The sequence below is a fragment of the Macadamia integrifolia genome, chromosome 4 (assembly GCF_013358625.1).
Source record: "Macadamia integrifolia cultivar HAES 741 chromosome 4, SCU_Mint_v3, whole genome shotgun sequence".
NCBI classification, from domain to species: domain Eukaryota; kingdom Viridiplantae; phylum Streptophyta; class Magnoliopsida; order Proteales; family Proteaceae; genus Macadamia; species Macadamia integrifolia.
In genome coordinates, this window is record NC_056560.1 from 7,072,932 (window position 1) to 7,092,613 (window position 19,682).

Consider the following 19,682-nt stretch of genomic DNA (forward strand, 5'->3'; position numbering starts at 1 on the left):
TTCCTATCCATTTATGTGTGTATCTTTAGCGTATCTTAGCGTATCTTCGATACGATACGATACCCTCCAATACGTATCTTAATTTTGGCCGACCGATACGACGACCGATACCAATACTTTAATCCTTGGCCATGGTGTAATACTACTTTCCTATACAAAAAGATGATGCTACCCCTGAGCCAAGATGTATAGTTAGGATGTGTTTAGTTACATAATTCAATGGAGTTTTGCTTCGGATTTGACAATGAGTCTATAGAGAGTGTTTATGTTGAATCACATTTATTTTTAAGATTTTTTGGAAAACTGTTTGGTTAGTCATCCTAATTTTTGTGATTCTTTTAAATCACTACTTAACATGGACTATTTATATGAGGGCTAGGATTATGTGTGTCAAATATGAGTTTTGTTATTTCCCATATTTCTCACTGAAGCACATTTAGCTTTATAAGGTATTTCAAATGAATTAGTATTTTGAGTAGGACCAATTCAAAAAACAACCAAACAATTTAAAAAAAAAAAAGAAAAAGAAATCACGTTTCATTGAAAAGATTTTCTTAAAATTAAGATGCTGGCGTATGTCCTCTCATTGATCCGGGCACCTGAACAGAATTGTTTAACCTATTAAAAAATAAAAATAAAAATAGGTTTGGCTCGCATGAATCGTTTTGAAAATGCGAGTGGAATAACCTATTTTCCAACTTGTGTAAAGTACAAACGTAGTTGCACGAGTCACAGAACTCGGATCCCCCTTTGTAAATTTAATTTCTTCTGGTGGAATCGAAGCAGCAACACTCGTCGTCGACAGGGCAAGGGTTTTAAAGCGAGACCTCTCTCGTCACCCTGTTAGAAATTGTGCGCCTTATTTCGAGGTAAACAAGATCCTTACGCCTTTAGCCCCCTACCATTCCCTCATCAGCCAGCGGACAGTTGTTCTTTACGACCTTCAATGGCGGCGATGACGAACTCTTACGATTCCAGATATTCTGATCCGAACTCTTATAGGGAGAGGAGAAGGTAAGAAGTAAAGCCGGTTGATTGATTCAGTTTTTCATGCGGTGCCTTATGTATTTTTATTAGGTTTCGTGCTTAAAATTTTAATGGACTTTGTTGCAGTGGCCTAATGTCGCCACAGCGATCGATAGCACCCACGATGGGGGGAGTAGGTGGTGGATCTCCTTCAGCTTTCGCCAGCGGAAGAGGGGGTGGAGGGGTTGGGGCCGCTGCTGGCAGGCCGGGTGGGTTTGACAGGTTTCCGACCTTCCAACCTGGCGTCGGCAGAGCGTTTTCTGTTGGCCAAGGTGGTGGAGAACGTGGAGGTAGGGTTTCCTATCCAGACCGTGGTGGCAGTGGTATTAGAGGAGGCAGGGATAGAGGACGTGGACGTGGCGATATAAGGGGTCGTGGTGGTGGCAGAGGTTTCGATGCGGGACGTGGTGGAGGTAGAGCGAGCTTCGGTTGTGGTGGAGGTAGAGGTAGAGACGGTGGGAATTCCAGAGGGGATTTGAACAGCATTGCTCTTCCGAAGCAGGATTTTGGAGGCTTGGTACCGTTTGAGAAAAATTTTTACGTAGAGAGCCCTGAAGTTCAGGCAATGACGGAGCAAGAGGTTGGGCTGTACCGTGCAAGGCGTGAGATCACCGTTGAAGGCTACGATGTCCCCAAGNTTTTTTTTTTTTTTTTTTTTTTCTGAATTAAATAATTTTGTACCTGGAAGTTTGTAAATATTTGAAGGTTCTGCTTTTAAGTTCAATATCAGTTAATTTGAGAAGGTTTAGAGACTGATTGTTGTGGTTGAGTGACCTGGATAGCCTAGCAGAAGTCTGGCTCTGAAGGGTGTTGGACCTCAAGCTGAGCATAGCACAGCTGCATTTTGTCTTGTGATTTTCTTGGGTCGGATTGTAGAGTCTTGGTCTTGTTAGGAGCCCCAGTTAATAAATTAGAAGTTTTGGCTTGGGTCATTCTGGTTTTGCGGGTTGGCCTTAAATCTGCATAGCTAAACTTGGTTGCAGTTTGACCTAGTCAGTCCGAAAGTTTGCCAGTCCATAAGCCCTATAGAAGTATGGAATTCTGTGGCAAGTGTAATGACTGAGCCAAGCCAAACCTTGATGAGAAAGGCATGTTCAGCCAATGTACTGGGCTTTTAGGGTCTGGCTCAACTTGTAAGCTGTATACCTGAACTCAGGCTTAGGTCATGGTGGCCATGCAAGCTTGGTTTGTTGACAGCCTGATCGGTTGAGTTTTATTCCCTAAAATCAGGTATTAATGATATACTTATCTTATATGGTGCAGATCAGTTTAAGGACTTCTTTGCAAAGTTTGGAGAGGTCAAGGAGCACCAGATCATGCGGGACCATGCCACCAGTCGTTCTCGTGGCTTTGGATTTATTACGTTTGACACTGAGAGAGCTGTTGATGATCTGTTGGCTAATGGGAATAAGCTTGATCTGGCCGGAGCTCAGGTTAGTGCGGAGCTTAGTAGAAGGATTATCAGAATTTGGTGTATCACTATTGCTAGTATGTTTTTGGTCAGAAAGATAACGAGTTATCTACAACATGTTCTTTGACATGAATTGGCAGTAATTTTTTTTGTCCAATTAATGTTCTAGAATTTGATTTGTTTATGAAGAGGGTTCTGCAAGAAAACCTGTTGAAATGGAACTTATTATACATTCTTGACTGTTATTGCTGTTAGTAGATTATCAACCCTTTCTTTTGCTGATGAGTAAATTCATGAATGATGGTCCTGCCATCTTAATATCTTATTGTGGTCTCCCTGCAGTATGACTGTGAGTCTTGTAGAGGTTCTGAAGAATAATAGTCTAGGCTAATTTTTCTCTTCTGTTGTAGGTTGAAATCAAGAAGGCTGAACCAAAGAAAGCATCAAATATGCCTCCATCATTACCCAAGCGTTTTAACGATCCTAGGCCTGCTTTTGGTGGTGGGTTTGGGGATAGTTATGGTGGATTCGGTGGTGGTGGCAGCAGTGGCTTCAGTGCTAGTTCTTATAGGTCAGGAGGTGGTTATGGGGGTAGACCTAGTGCGTTTGGCGGATATGGTGGAACTGAATTTGGTGGTGGTTATGGAGGATATGGTGGTAGTGGCATAGTATCCTACAGAGGAGATCCCTCTCTAGGATACTCTGGCGGCTATGGTGGAAGCTTTGGTAGAGGTTATGATTTAGTAGCTGCGTATGGTAGTGCAACTGATGGCTATGGAGGATATGGAAGTAGTGCCAGCGGCGGCTATGGGAGTGCTTATGATGCCAGCCTTGCAGGTGGTTATGGAGGTAGCAGTGGAGGCTCATTGTATGGGAATAGAGGGGCTTATGGAGGTAGTGGGGGTGGCCGATACCATCCTTATGGAAGGTAGCTGGTATCCATGAAGCAAGGCCTTTGTGATCATCCGGTGCAATATTGAGTTTTCAGTCTGTAGATTGAAGCCATTTTACTCCAATGCAAGATGAGAGGATACTTTCTTACTCTGCAGGGAGGCCAGGAAGCAAGGCCTTTGGTTATGCAGATGGTAACCATTCAAGTTCTCTTCAGTCTGAGAAGAGAGTGTCTCCTTGAAGGGAGAGTTACTTTGGCAATTTCTTCATTATTACCCACTCTTTCTCCCTTTCTTGACAGGGACTACCAGGACGGGCCTTTATTTGTATCTCTTTTTCTTCTTTTTCAACTGCCATTATTGAAGAAAATGGATTTTTCCTTCTTCAAATTGTCTTTTTGGATTTTAATGTACTCCTTGTTTTTCCTGTGGTAGCTATTTCAGTTTTTGATAGTTTAATCGCAGGACCTTTGTAGGGTTTTAGAAACCTGAACAATATATTTGGAACGTCTTATTGAGTTAATGATGAGTAGCATGGCCTCTTAAGTAAAATCCATGTACAAAATTACAGATTCATTATATGAGGATACATGCATCTCTGGCTATGCATGCCATCATCATTTGATGTGTCATGTGTGGAAAATATTAGGTTCAATCCTAATCATTCATGTCATTGGCATGATTTCTATTCTGCTCTGTAATTGTTCTTTTTTCTCCCTGGTTGGTGGTATTCTTTAACTCTATTCAGCTAGTCTGATGGTTTGCTTGATGTGTGTCCGTGGAACTTTGATATGATTCTGGTCTCTGTTATACTGAACTTTGTTGCAGTGTGATTCTGTTGACATCTTCTGGATGGAATACATTAAACTAACTTGTCAAAACCTCAAATTCAGTAAGAATCCCTCTTAAATTCTAGGATTACACCAGACTATACAATGAAAACTGATATTTTCTCTCCCGATAATATGAAGACAAAAGGAGCCAATTTGGATTAACTGCAGATTGAGATTATGGGTGCAATTGACTAATCAGAGGATGCTGACCGTGACCACACTGTTTAGGAGGACTTCTGCTTCCCTCCATCCCAACACAGGCATTTTAGGTATTTTACTGTACTGTTGGTCGCAGGTTTGGAATCCCTAAGCCGCAAAAGCTCTCCCTAGAACCTGCACTTTCTAGAGTTAGTTTGAGTTAAAATTTACATATGGTTAGATGAGGATATGGTTTCCTCAACTATCCACCCAAAGAGGCTTCTACAACAGCTCCATATCTACCATATGGTAGATTAGATGGAGCCCAGGTTTTATGAACAAATAAGATTCAATATATCTCATCTTTATGTCAAATTTTAACACAACAAAATTGGTTATGAATTAGTATAAAGCTCTATAGATAGCCTCGCAGTATCCATGGATGAGCATGGCATGCTCTATATGAAATTTGATGCAGCACATTCATATCATTTCATAGACATTTGACAACCAACATTATCAAATCATTTTTCTAAAGTCCGCCATGGTGTAATATTACTTTCCTATACAAAAAGATGATGCTACCCCTGAGCCAAGATGTGTAGTTAGGATGTGTTTGGTTACATAATTCAATGGAGTTTTGCTTCGGATTTGACAATAAGTGTATAGAGTGTTTATGTTGAATCGCATTTATTTTTAAGATTTTTTAGAAAATTGTTTGGTTAGTCATCCCAATTTTTGTGATTCTTTTGAATCACTACTTAACATGGACTATTTATATGAAGGCTAGGATTATGTGTGTCAAATATGAGTTTTGTTATTTCCCATATTTCTCACTGAAACACATTTAGCTTTATAAGGTGTTTCAAATGAATTAGTATTTATGAGTAGGACCAATTCAAAAAACAACCAAACAATTAAAAAAAAAAAAAAAGAAATCACGTTTCATTGGAAAGATTTTCTTAAAATTAAGATGCTGGCGTATGTTCTCTCATTGATCGGGGCACCTGTACAGAATTGTTTAACCTATTAAAAAATCAAAATCAAAATAGGTTTGGCTCGCATGAATCGTTTTGAAAATGCGAGTGGAATAACCTGTTTTCCAACTTGTATAAAGTACAAACGTAGTTGCACGAGTCACAGAAGTCGGATCCCCCTTTGTAAATTTAATTTCTTCTGGTGGAATCGAAGCAGCAACACTCGTCGTCGACAGGGCAAGGGTTTTAAAGCGAGACCTCTCTCGTCACCCTGTTTGAAATTGAGCGCCGTATTTCGAGGTAAACAAGATCCTTACGCCTTTAGCCCCCTACCATTCCCTCGTCAGCCAGCGGACAGTTGTTCTTTACGACCTTCAATGGCGGCGATGACGAACCCTTGCGATTCCAGATATTCTGATCCTAACTCTTATAGGGAGAGGAGAAGGTAAGAAGTAAAGCCGGTTGATTGATTCAGTTTTTCATGCAGTGCCTTATGTATTTTTATTAGGTTTCGTGCTTAAAATTTTAATGGACTTTGTTGCAGTGGCCTAATGTCGCCACAGCGATCGATAGCACCCACGATGGGGGGAGTAGGTGGTGGATCTCCTTCAGCTTTCGCCAGCGGAAGAGGGGGTGGAGGGGTTGGGGCCGCTGCCAGCAGGCCGGGTGGGTTTGACAGGTTTCCGACCTTCCAACCTGGCGTCGGCAGAGCGTTTTCTGTTGGCCAAGGTGGTGGAGAACGTGGAGGTAGGGTTTCCTATCCAGACCGTGGTGGCAGTGGTATTAGAGGAGGCAGGGATAGAGGACGTGGACGTGGCGATATAAGGGGTCGCGGTGGTGGCAGAGGTTTCGATGCGGGACGTGGTGGAGGTAGAGCGAGCTTCGGTTGTGGTGGAGGTAGAGGTAGAGACGGTGGGAATTCCAGAGGGGATTTGAACAGCATTGCTCTTCCGAACCAGGATTTTGGAGGCTTGGTACCGTTTGAGAAAAATTTTTACGTAGAGAGCCCTGAAGTTCAGGCAATGACGGAGCAAGAGGTTGGGCTGTACCGTGCAAGGCGTGAGATCACCGTTGAAGGCTACGATGTCCCCAAGCCGATCAGACTATTTAATGAGGCGAATTTTCCGGGTAATCTTTGGGCACCAAAACACCTTCTGTACAAAATTTATGTTCATCCTGTAGCCTCTCTTTCTGACTGATTATTATTTAACTACACAGCGTACTGCCTCGAGGTGATAGCCAAACTGGGGTTTGTTGAACCTACGCCCATTCAATCTCAAGGATGGCCGATGGCTTTAAAAGGTAGAGATTTGATGGGTGTTGCGGAGACGGGTTCTGGTAAGACGTTGGCATATCTGTTGCCTGCGTTAATACATGTCAGTGCACAGCCCCGATTGGGTTCGTTTATTTCTCTACTTCTCTGTTCGTTAGATTCATTTTCATTTCCCGGCCTTTTTATTTATTTGTTTGTTATTCTACTCTCTATTTCAGTACGAGGTGAAGGACCCATCGTATTGGTTTTAGCTCCTACAAGAGAATTGGCTGTTCAGATACGAGAAGAAGCTGCCAAATTCGCTTCACATTCACATATCAGAAGGACTTGCATATATGGTGGTGCCCCTAAGGGGCCACAGATTCGTGATCTCCAAGCAGGTCCATATTTGATTTTCGGTTGAATATTTTGTTTGCTCTCTTGATCTATTTATTTTCAGTCCTGATCACAGCTGTAGTTGATTGATGTGCTTCTGGTAGGGGTTGAGATTGTCATTGCAACACCTGGTCGATTGATTGATATGTTGGAAGCTCAAAATACCAACTTACGGAGAGTAACATACCTGGTTTTGGATGAGGCTGACCGAATGTTAGACATGGGTTTTGAACCACAGATCCGGAAAATTGTATCCCAAGTAGGGTTCATTCTTCTGACTCTTGTTTAATTTATATTATTGTAGAGATAACTTTTTTTTTTTCTTCCCTCTATCTGCTATTCAGTCTTAAGACCACCTAGAGCATATTTCCTTTCTAGCTTTCCAATTTCTCAATGGGCTGATGGGTATATCACTGATATATGTGATACAATTATCTTCTTATTTCCTTGGCTGTTTCATTTGGTTTATAGCAGATAAACATATGAAAATTACTTGGCATTGCATCATATTGTGATTAATTGTTTAAAGTCAGCCTAATCCTTTTAAAGGCATCTTTTTTGCTATAGTATTTCTCTTGCTAATAGCTGGAATTTTGGAACACATCATCTTTTAGGTGCATGTAATTGAGCAATGGAACGTGAGCAAAGCTTTCTTCGCTTTATATTATTATTGATTTATCCATTTTCAGTAGTTTGTCATGCTGTTTTCTTCTTGGCTTTGAGTATTGTTTCGATTGTAGCAGCTTGGTTTTTAGCATTTTAACTCATCAACATTGCTGTTGTTATATGGGGCTTTGGATTGTCCAAGATTTTTATACTTTAAGGTTTAGAAACTTGTTTCTGTAAGTCCCATTTACAGTTTCGACAGAAATTTCAACCATGTTTTGAGTTTAGGCCTAATTTGTACAAATCCTTTGTATAAAATGCATGGTCTCAATAGAAAATGAATTGAATGGTTTCAATAAAATGCATGGTTTCAATCCTAGTTCATCACATTGTTCGTTCCAAATTATGCTTTAGTTAAGCAATAGTGTACCAAGTGAAGCAAATGGACTAAATTGTTCAGTACGTTATCTAACAAGTAGGAAGCCTGAGGGGCCCTGAGCATTGCTTGAAGGATTAAGAATCCAATGCCCTTGTTCATACTTGAGATTGCTTTAGACATTACCAACAACCATTCTGGAGAGATAGCCAATATGATTGCCTTCTTGTTGGTTGAGTGTTCTATTAAGCAGTTGATTCTGTAAGAGCTCGGATTTGTTCCTTCTACAATGAACTTTCTACTTTGCCAATAAGATTAAGATAGTGGTTATATGCATTAATAAACATATGATATGTGATTTCCTTCATTCCTAGTATTAGGCACTTATTTCCATGAACTCCTTCCATTTCTAACATCACATAATATAATTGTTACGAATGCATTATGTTACATTCTTTTCATATGATCTGGCTAGTAATTATTTGTTGAAATAAATTTATGAAAACATCAGGCCTGAACTCCATTGTTTACAGATTCGGCCAGATAGACAGACCTTATATTGGAGTGCTACATGGCCCAGGCAGGTGGAGGCCTTGGCTAGGCAGTTCTTATGTAATCCCTACAAGGTACATCCTTGCATATGTGTGTATTTTGTGTGTGTCCTTGCTTGTGGATGAGTTACATGAATGATTTGTGGTGATAGATGATAAATGCTTATCAAGTGCCTTGTAAAATCAATTATCATCAGGTCATCATTGGATCTCCGAATTTGAAGGCAAATCAATCTATAAACCAGGTTGTTGAGGTTATGACAGAGATGGAAAAGTATAATAGGTGTGTTTTTAATTGACTACAGTAGCCAAAAAGGTTGATATTCTAAAATCTTTTGTTGATCTTGATTTATTCATATGTTCATCCAGGCTGATCAAACTGCTTACAGAAATGATGGATGGAAGCCGAATCATTGTATTTCTGCAGACAAAAAAAGGATGTGATAAGGTCACACGGCAACTGAGGATGGATGGATGGCCAGCTCTATCCATCCATGGTGATAAAAACCAGGCTGAAAGGGATCGGGTTCTATCTGCGTTCAAAAGTGGTAGAAGTCCTATAATGACTGCCACTGATGTAGCTGCACGTGGTCTTGGTAGGATCACTATGTGTTTGGGTGTCTTACTTGTCTTCATTATGTCTGTTCGTGAGTCGGTAGGCTGCTGTCCAGTTTCCCAAATGTAATGTTGTTTGGTGGGTGAGGGGAATCCATATCATATAGAGATTATATAACTCAGCCTTATCTGAACTATATGGGGTCAGCTATATAGATACTTATCCTCCAATCAGCTTTGTTTGATGTCATACTTGATACAAGGTCTAAGTTATGCATGTCTTTCCTCACTTCTCCGAAAGTCATTTTATGCTTCCCCTGGCTCTTTTTCCTTCTTTAATCTGAATCAAATCACTCCTCCATACTGGAGCATCTAAAGGCCTCTGTTGAGTATGATCATGACACCTCAAGAGAATTTCTCATAGCTTATCATGTATCAAAGCTACTCCCAAATCAGCTCTAATATGATCATTTCTTACGTTATCCTTTATAGTTTTGTCACACATCCATTTCAACATCCTCATCTCAGCTACATTGAGTTTATCTATATGATACTTCTTAGCTGCCCAACATTTTTGCACCATATATATGATTGTGCAAAATAACATTTCTACATCATATGACAGCCGGTCGTATGACTATCCTTTAGTTTTAAAGGAATACGTCAATCACACAAAACGCACCTCTCCACTTAATCCTTCTAACTTTATTCTTTGTGAGGCATCATCCTCTGTATCACCTTTTTTTATTGATGATTAAGCCTAGATAGTTAAAATAATCATTTTGCGGAATCTCCCTTCCGTCAATTTTCACCACCTCATTATCCGTCCTAGCGTAAATAAAGCTACACCACTATATACTCCGTTTTAATTCTACTCATCTTAAACCTTTTGATTCCAAGGTTGATCTCTGTAACTCTAACTTGGCAAAAGATCCTTGCTTTTGTCTCATATGCAAAAACAATATCATCTGTAGAAAAACGTATACCAAGGACCCTCATCTTGATTGTCTTTGCTTAAGTCATCTATAATAAGTGCAAATAAATAAGGGCTTAAAGTTGATCCTTGATGTTATCCAATTGTAATTGAGAATTAATTAGCTTGACCCTTGCATAGTTCTTACACACCATTATACATATCTTTAATTATGTCCACATATTTTTTTGAAACACTCATCTTTTCTAGTACTTGTTAGATTAACTCTCTTGAGACTTTTTCATAAGATTTTTCTAGGTTAATATGAAGATCCTTTTTGCAATCTCTAAATCTTTTTGAGTCTCCAAAATAAGTACATAGCTTATGTCGTGGAACTTTTTGGCAAAAAACCAAATGGGTTCTCTTATAATATAGTTTTTTTTTTGTCTCAAGTGAGTTTCATTTACTATTTTCTATAATTTCATAGTATGACTCGTTAGTTTTTTGTCTCTATAGTTATTGTAGCTCTGAATATCACCCTTTTTTTTATAAATTGGAACCTCGACGCTTCTCTTTCATTTGCTCATAATCTTATTAAACAGCTTGTGTAGCCAAGATAAACTTTAGATTCCTAAACTCTTCCGCATTTCTATTGGGACCGTATTTGGATCTTGTGCCTTGCGGTCTTGCCTACTTTCATCCTCTTTTGAGCTTCTTTTACTTTAAGCTTCCTAATTTTTACGTATATTTTTATGACGTGGTATTTTGATAGGTAATATAGCTTTTGGGACAATATTACTCAAAATGTCTTCATTTAGTAGGTGTTAGAAGTAATCTTTGCTTCTCTCCTTAATGTTTACATCGCTTATTATTACTTTATCATCTTCACTTTTAATACATCTTACATGGTCATAAACTCTACTCTTCTTTTTTCTCATTTTAGTTATTTAATGGATAATTTTTTCTTTCCCTTGTGCTCAGATTGCTATAAACATCTTCATATTTCTTCGCTCTTGTTTTTTCCACAATATTTTTAGCTTTATTTTTTGTTATGTTATACCTTTTTAGATCCTATACATCCTTTGTCCTTTCAAACAACAACAAACTCAACCTTACCCCAATTAAATGGGGTGGGCTATATGGATCCGTTTAAAATAAATTAGGGAAAACTAATGTCCGCAGAAATGAATGCTTTTTTAGATCCTCTACATCGTTGGTCCTTTTCCATGTCTTAAAACTAACTTTGTTAGCCTTAATGGCTGCTTGAACCTCATCATCCCACCACCCAAGTCTCCCTAGAGGAATGACGTTCTCCTTTTGATTTTCCTAAGACATCTTTAACAACCTTCTTAATGCAAGCAATCATCATGTTTTACATCATATTAGTGTCTCCATCGAAGTCCCACTTTCCTTTTTTAACCAATATATCAGAAAATGATTCTAAAATACCTCCTTTTAAGTTCCACCACCTTATCCTAAGGTCAAATTAGCTTACATTTCTTACGATTTGGTGTAATGAGACATTCACCATGACCACTAATTTATTTTGAGTGGGTGGGCTCTCCCTTGATATAACCTTCTAGTTAGAAAGAAATCTATTTGGCTACTGTGGTGCCCACTTCTAAAGGTAATTGTAATGCTCCTCTCTTTTCAAAGTATGTGTTCACAATTGAGAAATCATAACACAATGTAAAATTAAAGTCTCTTCATTACTTTCTCCAAAATCATATCCTCCATGTACACCTTCATAGCCTCTACAACCTCTCCCAATATGTCCATTCAGGTCACCCCTAATTAATATTATCCCTTGGCTAAAACCTTGCATTAATTCGTTCATGTGTTCCCAAATGTAACTTACAACTTTCATCCAATCCTACTTGGGGTGCGTAAACAATAAATTCTATTTACAATCCTTTCTCCAACACAAGTTTGATGGATGTAATCCTATCACCAAATCTTTTACCATCCAACATAGCATTCCTTAAATTTTTACCCACTACTATGCCCTCTCCACTTTTATTACTTTTATCCCTTGTATACTAAAGTGTAAAGCCATCCAACTCGGCTTTTTGACCCTTCCATCTGGTTTTTTGAAGAATACAAGCTATGTTAATCCTTTTTATCCTCATAAGATTTATCAATTCGAGGCTCTTACCCATTAAAGATCCTATGTTCCAAGATGCTAATCTAATCCTATGCTTTGCACTAGCTTCTTTACCTGCACTTGTCCATGGTGCGAGAACCTTGCCTATTTGTCACTACATCTGGGCACTGAAGCAGTAGATTGTTTACAGGGGTCGCTCTAGCTAACCCTTGCTCACTATTTGCTACACCGAGATCAAAGCATAGCACGTCACTTACAGTGGACGTCATAGCATAACGTTGAAAATATAAGGTTCTAAAATCCATGTAGAAAGGGTATGGTTAGGGTTCATTTTTGTGCCGGCTGCTGACATGACGCACCAACCCTCTATCTGGGCTTGGGACCAGCAGCAAAATGCTGGTGGAGCATATTATCACTTCTTTTCACCAGGGCATCTACCAATCTCTTCTATTCCAACAGTGTTTTGTGAAATTCCGCTGGTACCTCAATGTTGCAGCTCATGTCACATGGTAACAGGAAGCACGAGTTCACAAAAATATGGCCATTACACTGTACTATCTTCTTGATTTTGGGAGGACCAATGGAGTATTTGTAGCATCAATGACAAAGATGTTACCTTATTTTTCTGTTTACATGGTTACATATGGAGTCAAATTTATTAAAGAGTAGAATTCTGGGTTGGATCGACATTCACTGCAAGTGTCTTGACATTGGCATGTCTCCTATTGTCAAAGTGTCTGTTCCACAGTTTTGGCGCTGGTTGTTGTGGCAGCCAGTCGACTCAAGCAAGCTTATTCATTGTTAGGGGTTGAACCGGGTGATGGTGCTGGTCCTTATCCCTGCAAGGTCAAGGTGGGCACATTTACTTGTTGAATGTGTATCTTATTTTTGAACCAAAATAAGGGGTGCAGGGATAAGGGGGCAGTTGCATTTTTTTCCCCCCTTCATTTGGGAAGATTGCTACAGTATACTTGTTGATCCATCTGTAATAATTGTCTATAATGTTTGCAGATGTGAAAGACATAAAATGTGTGGTAAATTACGATTTTCCATCGAGCCTTGAAGATTATGTTCACAGGATTGGACGAACTGGTCGCGCAGGTGCTAAGGGAACTGCATTTACCTTTTTTACGCATGCAAATGCAAAGTTTGTGAAGAATCTTGTTAAAATCCTACAAGAAGCTGGCCAGGTCGTGAATCCTGCATTGGCTGCCTTAGCCCGCTCAGGTGGTTATAGTGGGGGAGGTGCGCATTTTCTTGTGCCATGTTTCCTTGTTTCATCGTAGTTGTTACTGGGATTTTACCCTAACATTGATATGCTGATACATTTTGATGTTTTGGCAGGGTCGGGAGGGGGCTTCCGCTCCAGCGGGCGAGGAGGTGGTTTTGGTAAATGGTAACTGAGCTTTGATTTCAAGTTCCAACGCTCCCCCTCTTAGATCAAAGAGGCCATGGTAGCTTCTATTTTATGGCTGCCATGGACTGAAGTTGAACTAACCAGTGTATGTAAGATTTTATCCATTATATGTTCTGTTCTATAGTTCTATGTTGGAGATCATCATAACAGTAGACTCTTTTTTAGGTTTCGTTGGCCCGAGTCCCCAATTGTCACCTCATGCCAACTTCTGAACGTTCCATACAGGATGTCACACACTTGAAACATAGAGTTATAACTGAATGAAGTTATTTCTTATAGCTGATTTGACAGGGTTACCTGAGTGGTGAACAGTAGGTTGGTCTTTCTGTTATTATATATGAAGAGCAGTTTCTGAGTTTCTGAAGACAGAAATTTTAAGAACGCTTGAGCTCTATGGAATTTTGGTGAGGCTTATATCAGGACCAGTGAGATCCGTTGAACTTGAAAATGCAATGTTGAGAATACAGGCGGTGATAGAAAATTTAACTTTTCCCATGGTACTTATTCACCATGAATTTCATGGTTTGTTATGGTTTCATGTTTTAGGATTTATGGTTTTAAGATTAAAAATAAAATAAAATTAATCAGCCATTGCATCAGCGTGCAGACCAATGGGAGGTGTAGAAAGCGTCCTTTTGAAGGGGGGGACGTGGAGCAGCAGTCTTTTTGGGAAAAAAATCCACTGTTTTTCTCATCCCTATTTTTCCTTGTTTTTCTATCTGCAGAACACGACATGTGGACAATTTTAAGACCAACGCATCAAATATAATAATCCTCACCCAACCTTGACCGTTGATCTTAAAGTTGCCCACGTGTCGTGTTCTGCATGTAACAAAACAAGGAAATACAGGGATGAGAAAAACAGAGGATTTTCATCCATCTTTTTGTGCCGCCTGTGTTCAGGTATAGACCCACATTAGTGGATAAAAGAATTTGTTTCATGTTTTTAAATTTATTTAGAAGGGGTCACTGCCAGGCTGCTTGGCTCTGCGCCTGCATGGGGCCATTGAGGTGTAATTTTCCCTTCTAAAAATAGACTCCAAGTTTATAAGTTCATATTCGACTTCCTTGTTTTCAAGTTGCCAGCTTTATGGGTTTTTTTTTTTTTTTTTTTGCAACCCTACATCTAGTGTGTTGTATGCCCAGATGTGGAAGGCATCTTTTTTTTTTTCTGTTCTCTTTAAGTTATGCTGGAGATATTTTACCCAAAAAAAAGAAGTTATTGCTGGAGAGAGAGAACACCAAGCACGAATATTAAGCACCTTCAGATTCAAGTCCACATCCATCCTCAGCCCTAATCAAGAGGGAGAATCAATAAATACTCTGGAATGTCGAGCATTATGAATAAGCCAATTCTGTTGTATACAATTCAAGTTTGTGTGATCTTAAGAAAACCCTCGCAGTATTTGGAGGTGTTTGAGAATGGAATAGCAAAGAATGCACGTACTTTACAAATTGGGAATACTCTCTCTCTCTCTCTTCCCTCCACTCCCAGTGTATGTATTCTCCTGCATCCACATGAATGAGGGAATGCAGAACAAAATTATCTGAATATGTGGGCTGTTCCGTCATTAAAAAGTTGTAGAACAAACCCTGAGCTCTGTAACTGTATTGCATCAGCATGCTCATGCAAAGGCATCAGTCTGTCTTTTGTTAAGTCTTGCATACAATCCATCCCTATGGAGAAGCTCAATGTGGCTTCCAATCTGCACACACGCACGATAAAAGCTTTAACAGTTTCTGGGCATAATTTTGTATGCTCTGAACCGAGGTTCAAAATTTGCTAGCCAGGAGAAAAATGATATTGAAATTCTAATATCAAGGATTTGTATATATTTGGTTTAAATCTCTGCTCGACTTGATGCCAGAACCATGGATTTAGCAATAGCTAAAGCAACATATATATATATATATATATATTTTTTTAATAATGTGCATAGGTGGTACTGTAAGAGGTGTTCGATCTAAAATGCTAACTAAACAGTTGTTACCCTTTAATGGAGTTCCCACGCAGATTATCTTTCTTGGTGTGTATATATTAAAAAAAGAATAACAATAAAACAATAACAATAATAACCCTGAGGAAGAAGAATTACGCCAAAAAAATAAAAACCCTAAGGTGAAGGTGGAAGTCAATCCCGAGATCTGGGAACTATGGGCCACGGGCCTGACAGCGCACTAAGTAGTTCAGGGAATTCCCCATCTATCCAACTTACCTATCAGAATAACATAATCAGTAAACATTTTACAAATTTATATATCACTAATGGTTCTTCTAATTTATAGAAATATATTTAAAATAATTTATTAAATATTAATCTTTATTCCCCTACACCTAAAATCAATTTCTAATTCTTCTGGAGTATTCCAATGGTGTATAAAAGCTTTTTTTTTTTTTTTTTTTTTTTAATATTTGGTGGGATTGCCATGTTTTACTCTCTTCAATTTTCAATTTTAAAGTTAATACCATCTATCAGTTATATTATAACATCCTAATAACTTCTAATGTCCATTTAAATGTGAATATAGCTTTTTTATTTTATAAATTTTCTTATCCATTATTAAGTTTTTTAAATTTCATATTTTCACAAATTGTTGAATTGTATGATTTATTGATTTGACAACATAACATAGGTTTCTGCTACTAACTGTAACATTAGTAAATGATGTTCAAGGTCAAGCACCACTGCCCTATTGTGCTTGTTACTTCAAGCCTTGGGGAAATTGAGATTTGAGGCTATTAAGCTCCATCAAACTACAAAACAATAATATCGGGTTTAAACTAGAAACATCTGTCTTGGTCTCATGTGTTGAGTTTTGACCTACCTCGACAATTTGACCACCATCCATCACCACTATTCTGTCAGCAGCTTGTATTGTAGACAGCCTGAAAAATGTGGGTCATCAAGATTAACATCTTCTAAAGCAGGAAAAAGAAGAGTGGCAAGACCTTACCGGTGTGCAATGACAATAACAGTTCTCTTTGCCTTGGAATCATTTCTGACAGCACGAAGAACCCCCTGAAGATAAAAACAGAAACAAATCAGCAGCAGTATTAACTGACCTTAATGTTCTATGTCCTTATTGTTTATGGCGAAATATGTACCTTAACATAATGTTCACTATCTGCATCCAATGCACTTGTGGCTTCATCAAGGATCAAAACATCAGGGTCCCTAAGAATGGCCCTTGCAATGGCGATCCGCTGCTTTTGTCCTCCACTGAGCAGATCATCATCAACAAGAGTTTCATACCCATCAGGAAGTGACAAGATGAAGTCATGAGCATAGGCCTGCTTAGCAGCCAATTCTACATCTTCCTGGTTGGTATCTCGAGTGCATCCATATCTTATATTTGAAATGATACTCATTCGAAAAAGAGGAGGTTCCTGCAGAAAATGGAATGTCATGAACAATAATCTTGCATAAATGTTAGTTCTTGTTAATCTCATGTATGCGTTGGAGTGTATGGATAACCTGTCCCACAAATCCAATTCTTTCTCTTAGCCACTTGATGTCCAACTCTCTCAGAGAGAAACCATCAATTAATATCTGCAGTTAAAAAAACAATTACTAATGCAAGTGCCGATCAACAAACACCCAACAAAGTTTTGGATTGGTACTCATTAGCATGTTGAGAATTTTGAACAATAGTGCTTAAAATAGAGCCCAGCAAAGTACATAAAAGTTATGCTTTGAACATAGGAAACAATTGAGTTCCCTTAAAGGATATTCTACGATAAAGATGAGAAGAAAGAGAAAAGATGGGAAAGAAGAGATCAGGAGATATGCATGGGGAGGACAGAGATCAAATTGTGGATGTGTGTGTGATGCTACCAACTAGTTACTACAACCACCACCCTAGGCTGCACATATCTGTTTCACACAATGTGGAAACTGAGTGCAGAAGTTTTGCTTTCATATAGCCCACATCACCCTCATTCATTGGTAAGTTTCAACCCAATCCAGAGTTCATAATGCAACAATATAACACTTTGGAACATAGTTGAAAAGTCAATAGTTTGAAAAGGTAGAACACCCGATAGTACAAAGGAACAAGTCCTTTAGCCGGTGGGCCATGCAATTGAGTTAAAACCACCAAATTTGACAAGTGGCTAATCTTAAAGGTACCTTATTCATGCAGTGGGTAGAATTCCCACATCCTAACGCATTCAGTGACCTGATATTCTACAATGCAGACCCAAACAACCCAGAGTTGAGACAACCAATTAATCACATTTCATATTTTTACATATAATTAATTAAAAAAAAATCACTTGAAAGAGATAGAGGTCCACATAAAGATTATGGAGCTCAGAGTTGATGTGTGAGTGTGTGTGTGAGAGAGAGAGAGAGAGAGTAGTTCTCAATCAACACAATATTAAGCTTTGTGCTGCTGCTATATTATGTTTTCCATTTATCATTGGTATAAAATCAATTAACTAAAAAAGCAATAGTTCCTTCAATGCAATAATTTCATTTAATCCAAAATAATGGTGTCAAGATAAAGCTAAATGCCACCATACCTGACCTTCTGTTGGCTCATACAACCGAAGCAGGAGATTAACTATTGTGCTTTTCCCACTACCACTGAGACCAACCTAATAAAAACAGAAAACATCCATTACTCCAGTCTCTGTAACACCAGGAAAAAAGAGCAGATGTTTGAAGAATCATTGCTTTGTCAATTCAAATGTAGATAACAAAACTCAGCTAAGACCACTTTCACCCTCTAATCTACCAATATATATCCCATTAGATAGAAATACACACACACACACACACACACATATATATATATATATAGGGAACAACTTCTTGTCACCAAAGTGGTGAATTAAGAAGTTGTAACCTTCTTTATATATATATATATAGAGAGAGAGAGAGAGAGAGAGAGAGGTTCTCTTACAATTGCAACCACCTCACTTGAGCGTATTGAAATGTTTAAATGTTGTAGAACAGGTACCTATACCAATATCAAGTTGAAGATGGATGACTTCTTCCCAGGCACCATCAAATTTATTTAAAGCAATATCTAAGAATTGAAGAATATAATCACACAAAACAAGTAACATGATACAGGGACAAACAGGCCCCATTCTGGGATAGTATAATATATTTTCTTATTTCTTAGTCTCTTCCTAAGAGCTGCATCAAACTCTGTAAGAAGAATTGAGACATTACAAAGTATACCAGAAAGGTGGTTTTAAGAGATCATCTCAGAGACGTATCAGAGAGACATTACAAGATGCAAGATTTGCTAAAGATACACATGGCTACACTTAAGATATACATGGATAAGCTTAGGATACTTGCAAACTATTACTTTGAAGCATTATACACCATAAATAAGCAGTAATTAGGTCTGACCATAGGATGTTAGGTGGTCAGATCTATTATCCACCATGTGGCAAAACAGTTAGGGACCAAATTTTGTGTACAAGTAGGTCCTTGATACCCTGATTACAATTTACAAATCAAATTTGAATTCAAGTAGAGTTGGCCATGTGACAGTATAATGCTGTGAAGATTCAATACATTTTGAAAAGTAAATGGATAGCTAAAAATACAAATAAAACATGCCAACACGTGGGGGTTAAATGATTAAGTATTGCTGTCAAAATTGACATGTGACCAATCTAGAGCATGTCCTTCTTATTCATTGATTTGCTAAATCATCCTTCGATGTGACACATTAGGTGGTTATGGTATTGAAGCTTTCATGGGTGGACTGAGCACAAGAAACTTAAATATTTTATATTACTAATAAAGAGGAAAGAGTAGGGTCAAGGTCTTTTCTTCTCCGCTGGCACCGCCATAGCTGTCACTGTTTCCATCATCCTCACCGCCATCGCATGCATCAGGTGCAGTTTCCCCCCCTCTTCCTCTTCTTCTTCTCCTCCTTCCATTCATCCTTCTTCTTCAACAACATACTATTTTTCTTTTTCTTTTTTTCAGTGCACCATTTCGGTGTGCTTCACATCAAGGCCTTGTAGTGCGCTACATGACGGTCCAATACACATTGATACTTATTATCCCAAGCAAAACCATAGTCATGTACCATAGTGAAGAGAGGGGGGACAATTACCTCTGAATAAGTACTTCTGAGGTACCTAGGTGATTACTATTATGTTTAATCAAATGAATGAATTTATGTTGCTGCTTTAATGAAATTCCTTTTTGCAAATGGCATTCTTGGATAACACAACCCTTTTTTTTATTGGGGGGGGGGGGGGGG

General features: G+C 38.6%; 2 protein-coding genes across 5 annotated transcripts in view; one reads left to right on the top strand and one right to left on the bottom strand.

Annotated features, from left to right (window-relative positions):
• The first annotated feature begins 724 nt into the window (after nucleotides 1-724).
• LOC122076625 (DEAD-box ATP-dependent RNA helicase 20-like) lies at nucleotides 725-13,728 on the top strand. Of its 3 annotated transcripts, XM_042642030.1 has the most exons (11): nucleotides 725-1,014; nucleotides 1,114-1,646; nucleotides 6,353-6,403; nucleotides 6,494-6,673; nucleotides 6,767-6,928; nucleotides 7,028-7,182; nucleotides 8,439-8,531; nucleotides 8,654-8,739; nucleotides 8,826-9,052; nucleotides 13,040-13,273; nucleotides 13,373-13,728. In XM_042642030.1, exons 1-11 carry the CDS (start codon nucleotides 947-949, stop codon nucleotides 13,426-13,428), a joined length of 1,845 nt encoding a protein of 614 aa, XP_042497964.1. In that variant the 5' UTR covers nucleotides 725-946; the 3' UTR covers nucleotides 13,429-13,728. The 3 variants fall into 3 exon arrangements, with proteins under 3 accessions (XP_042497964.1, XP_042497962.1, XP_042497963.1); XM_042642028.1 differs by lacking the exons at nucleotides 725-1,014; nucleotides 1,114-1,646 and adding an exon at nucleotides 5,435-5,720 and having other exon boundaries at nucleotides 5,820-6,403; nucleotides 13,040-13,255; XM_042642029.1 differs by lacking the exons at nucleotides 725-1,014; nucleotides 1,114-1,646; nucleotides 13,040-13,273; nucleotides 13,373-13,728 and adding an exon at nucleotides 5,435-5,720 and having other exon boundaries at nucleotides 5,820-6,403; nucleotides 8,826-12,042.
• Nucleotides 13,729-14,756: 1,028 nt separating this feature from the next.
• LOC122076768 (ABC transporter B family member 26, chloroplastic) overlaps nucleotides 14,757-19,682 on the bottom strand; it is a 20,335-nt gene continuing 15,409 nt past the window's right edge. For both annotated transcript variants that reach the window (XM_042642297.1, XM_042642298.1), the window contains 7 exons: nucleotides 18,354-18,410; nucleotides 17,971-18,045; nucleotides 16,922-16,996; nucleotides 16,552-16,833; nucleotides 16,401-16,465; nucleotides 16,272-16,332; nucleotides 14,757-15,151 (listed from right to left, as the gene is read on the bottom strand). In XM_042642297.1, coding sequence (XP_042498231.1) covers nucleotides 15,071-15,151; nucleotides 16,272-16,332; nucleotides 16,401-16,465; nucleotides 16,552-16,833; nucleotides 16,922-16,996; nucleotides 17,971-18,045; nucleotides 18,354-18,410 — 696 coding nt within the window. In that variant the 3' untranslated portion in view covers nucleotides 14,757-15,070. The remainder of the gene's footprint in view (nucleotides 15,152-16,271; nucleotides 16,333-16,400; nucleotides 16,466-16,551; nucleotides 16,834-16,921; nucleotides 16,997-17,970; nucleotides 18,046-18,353; nucleotides 18,411-19,682) is intronic.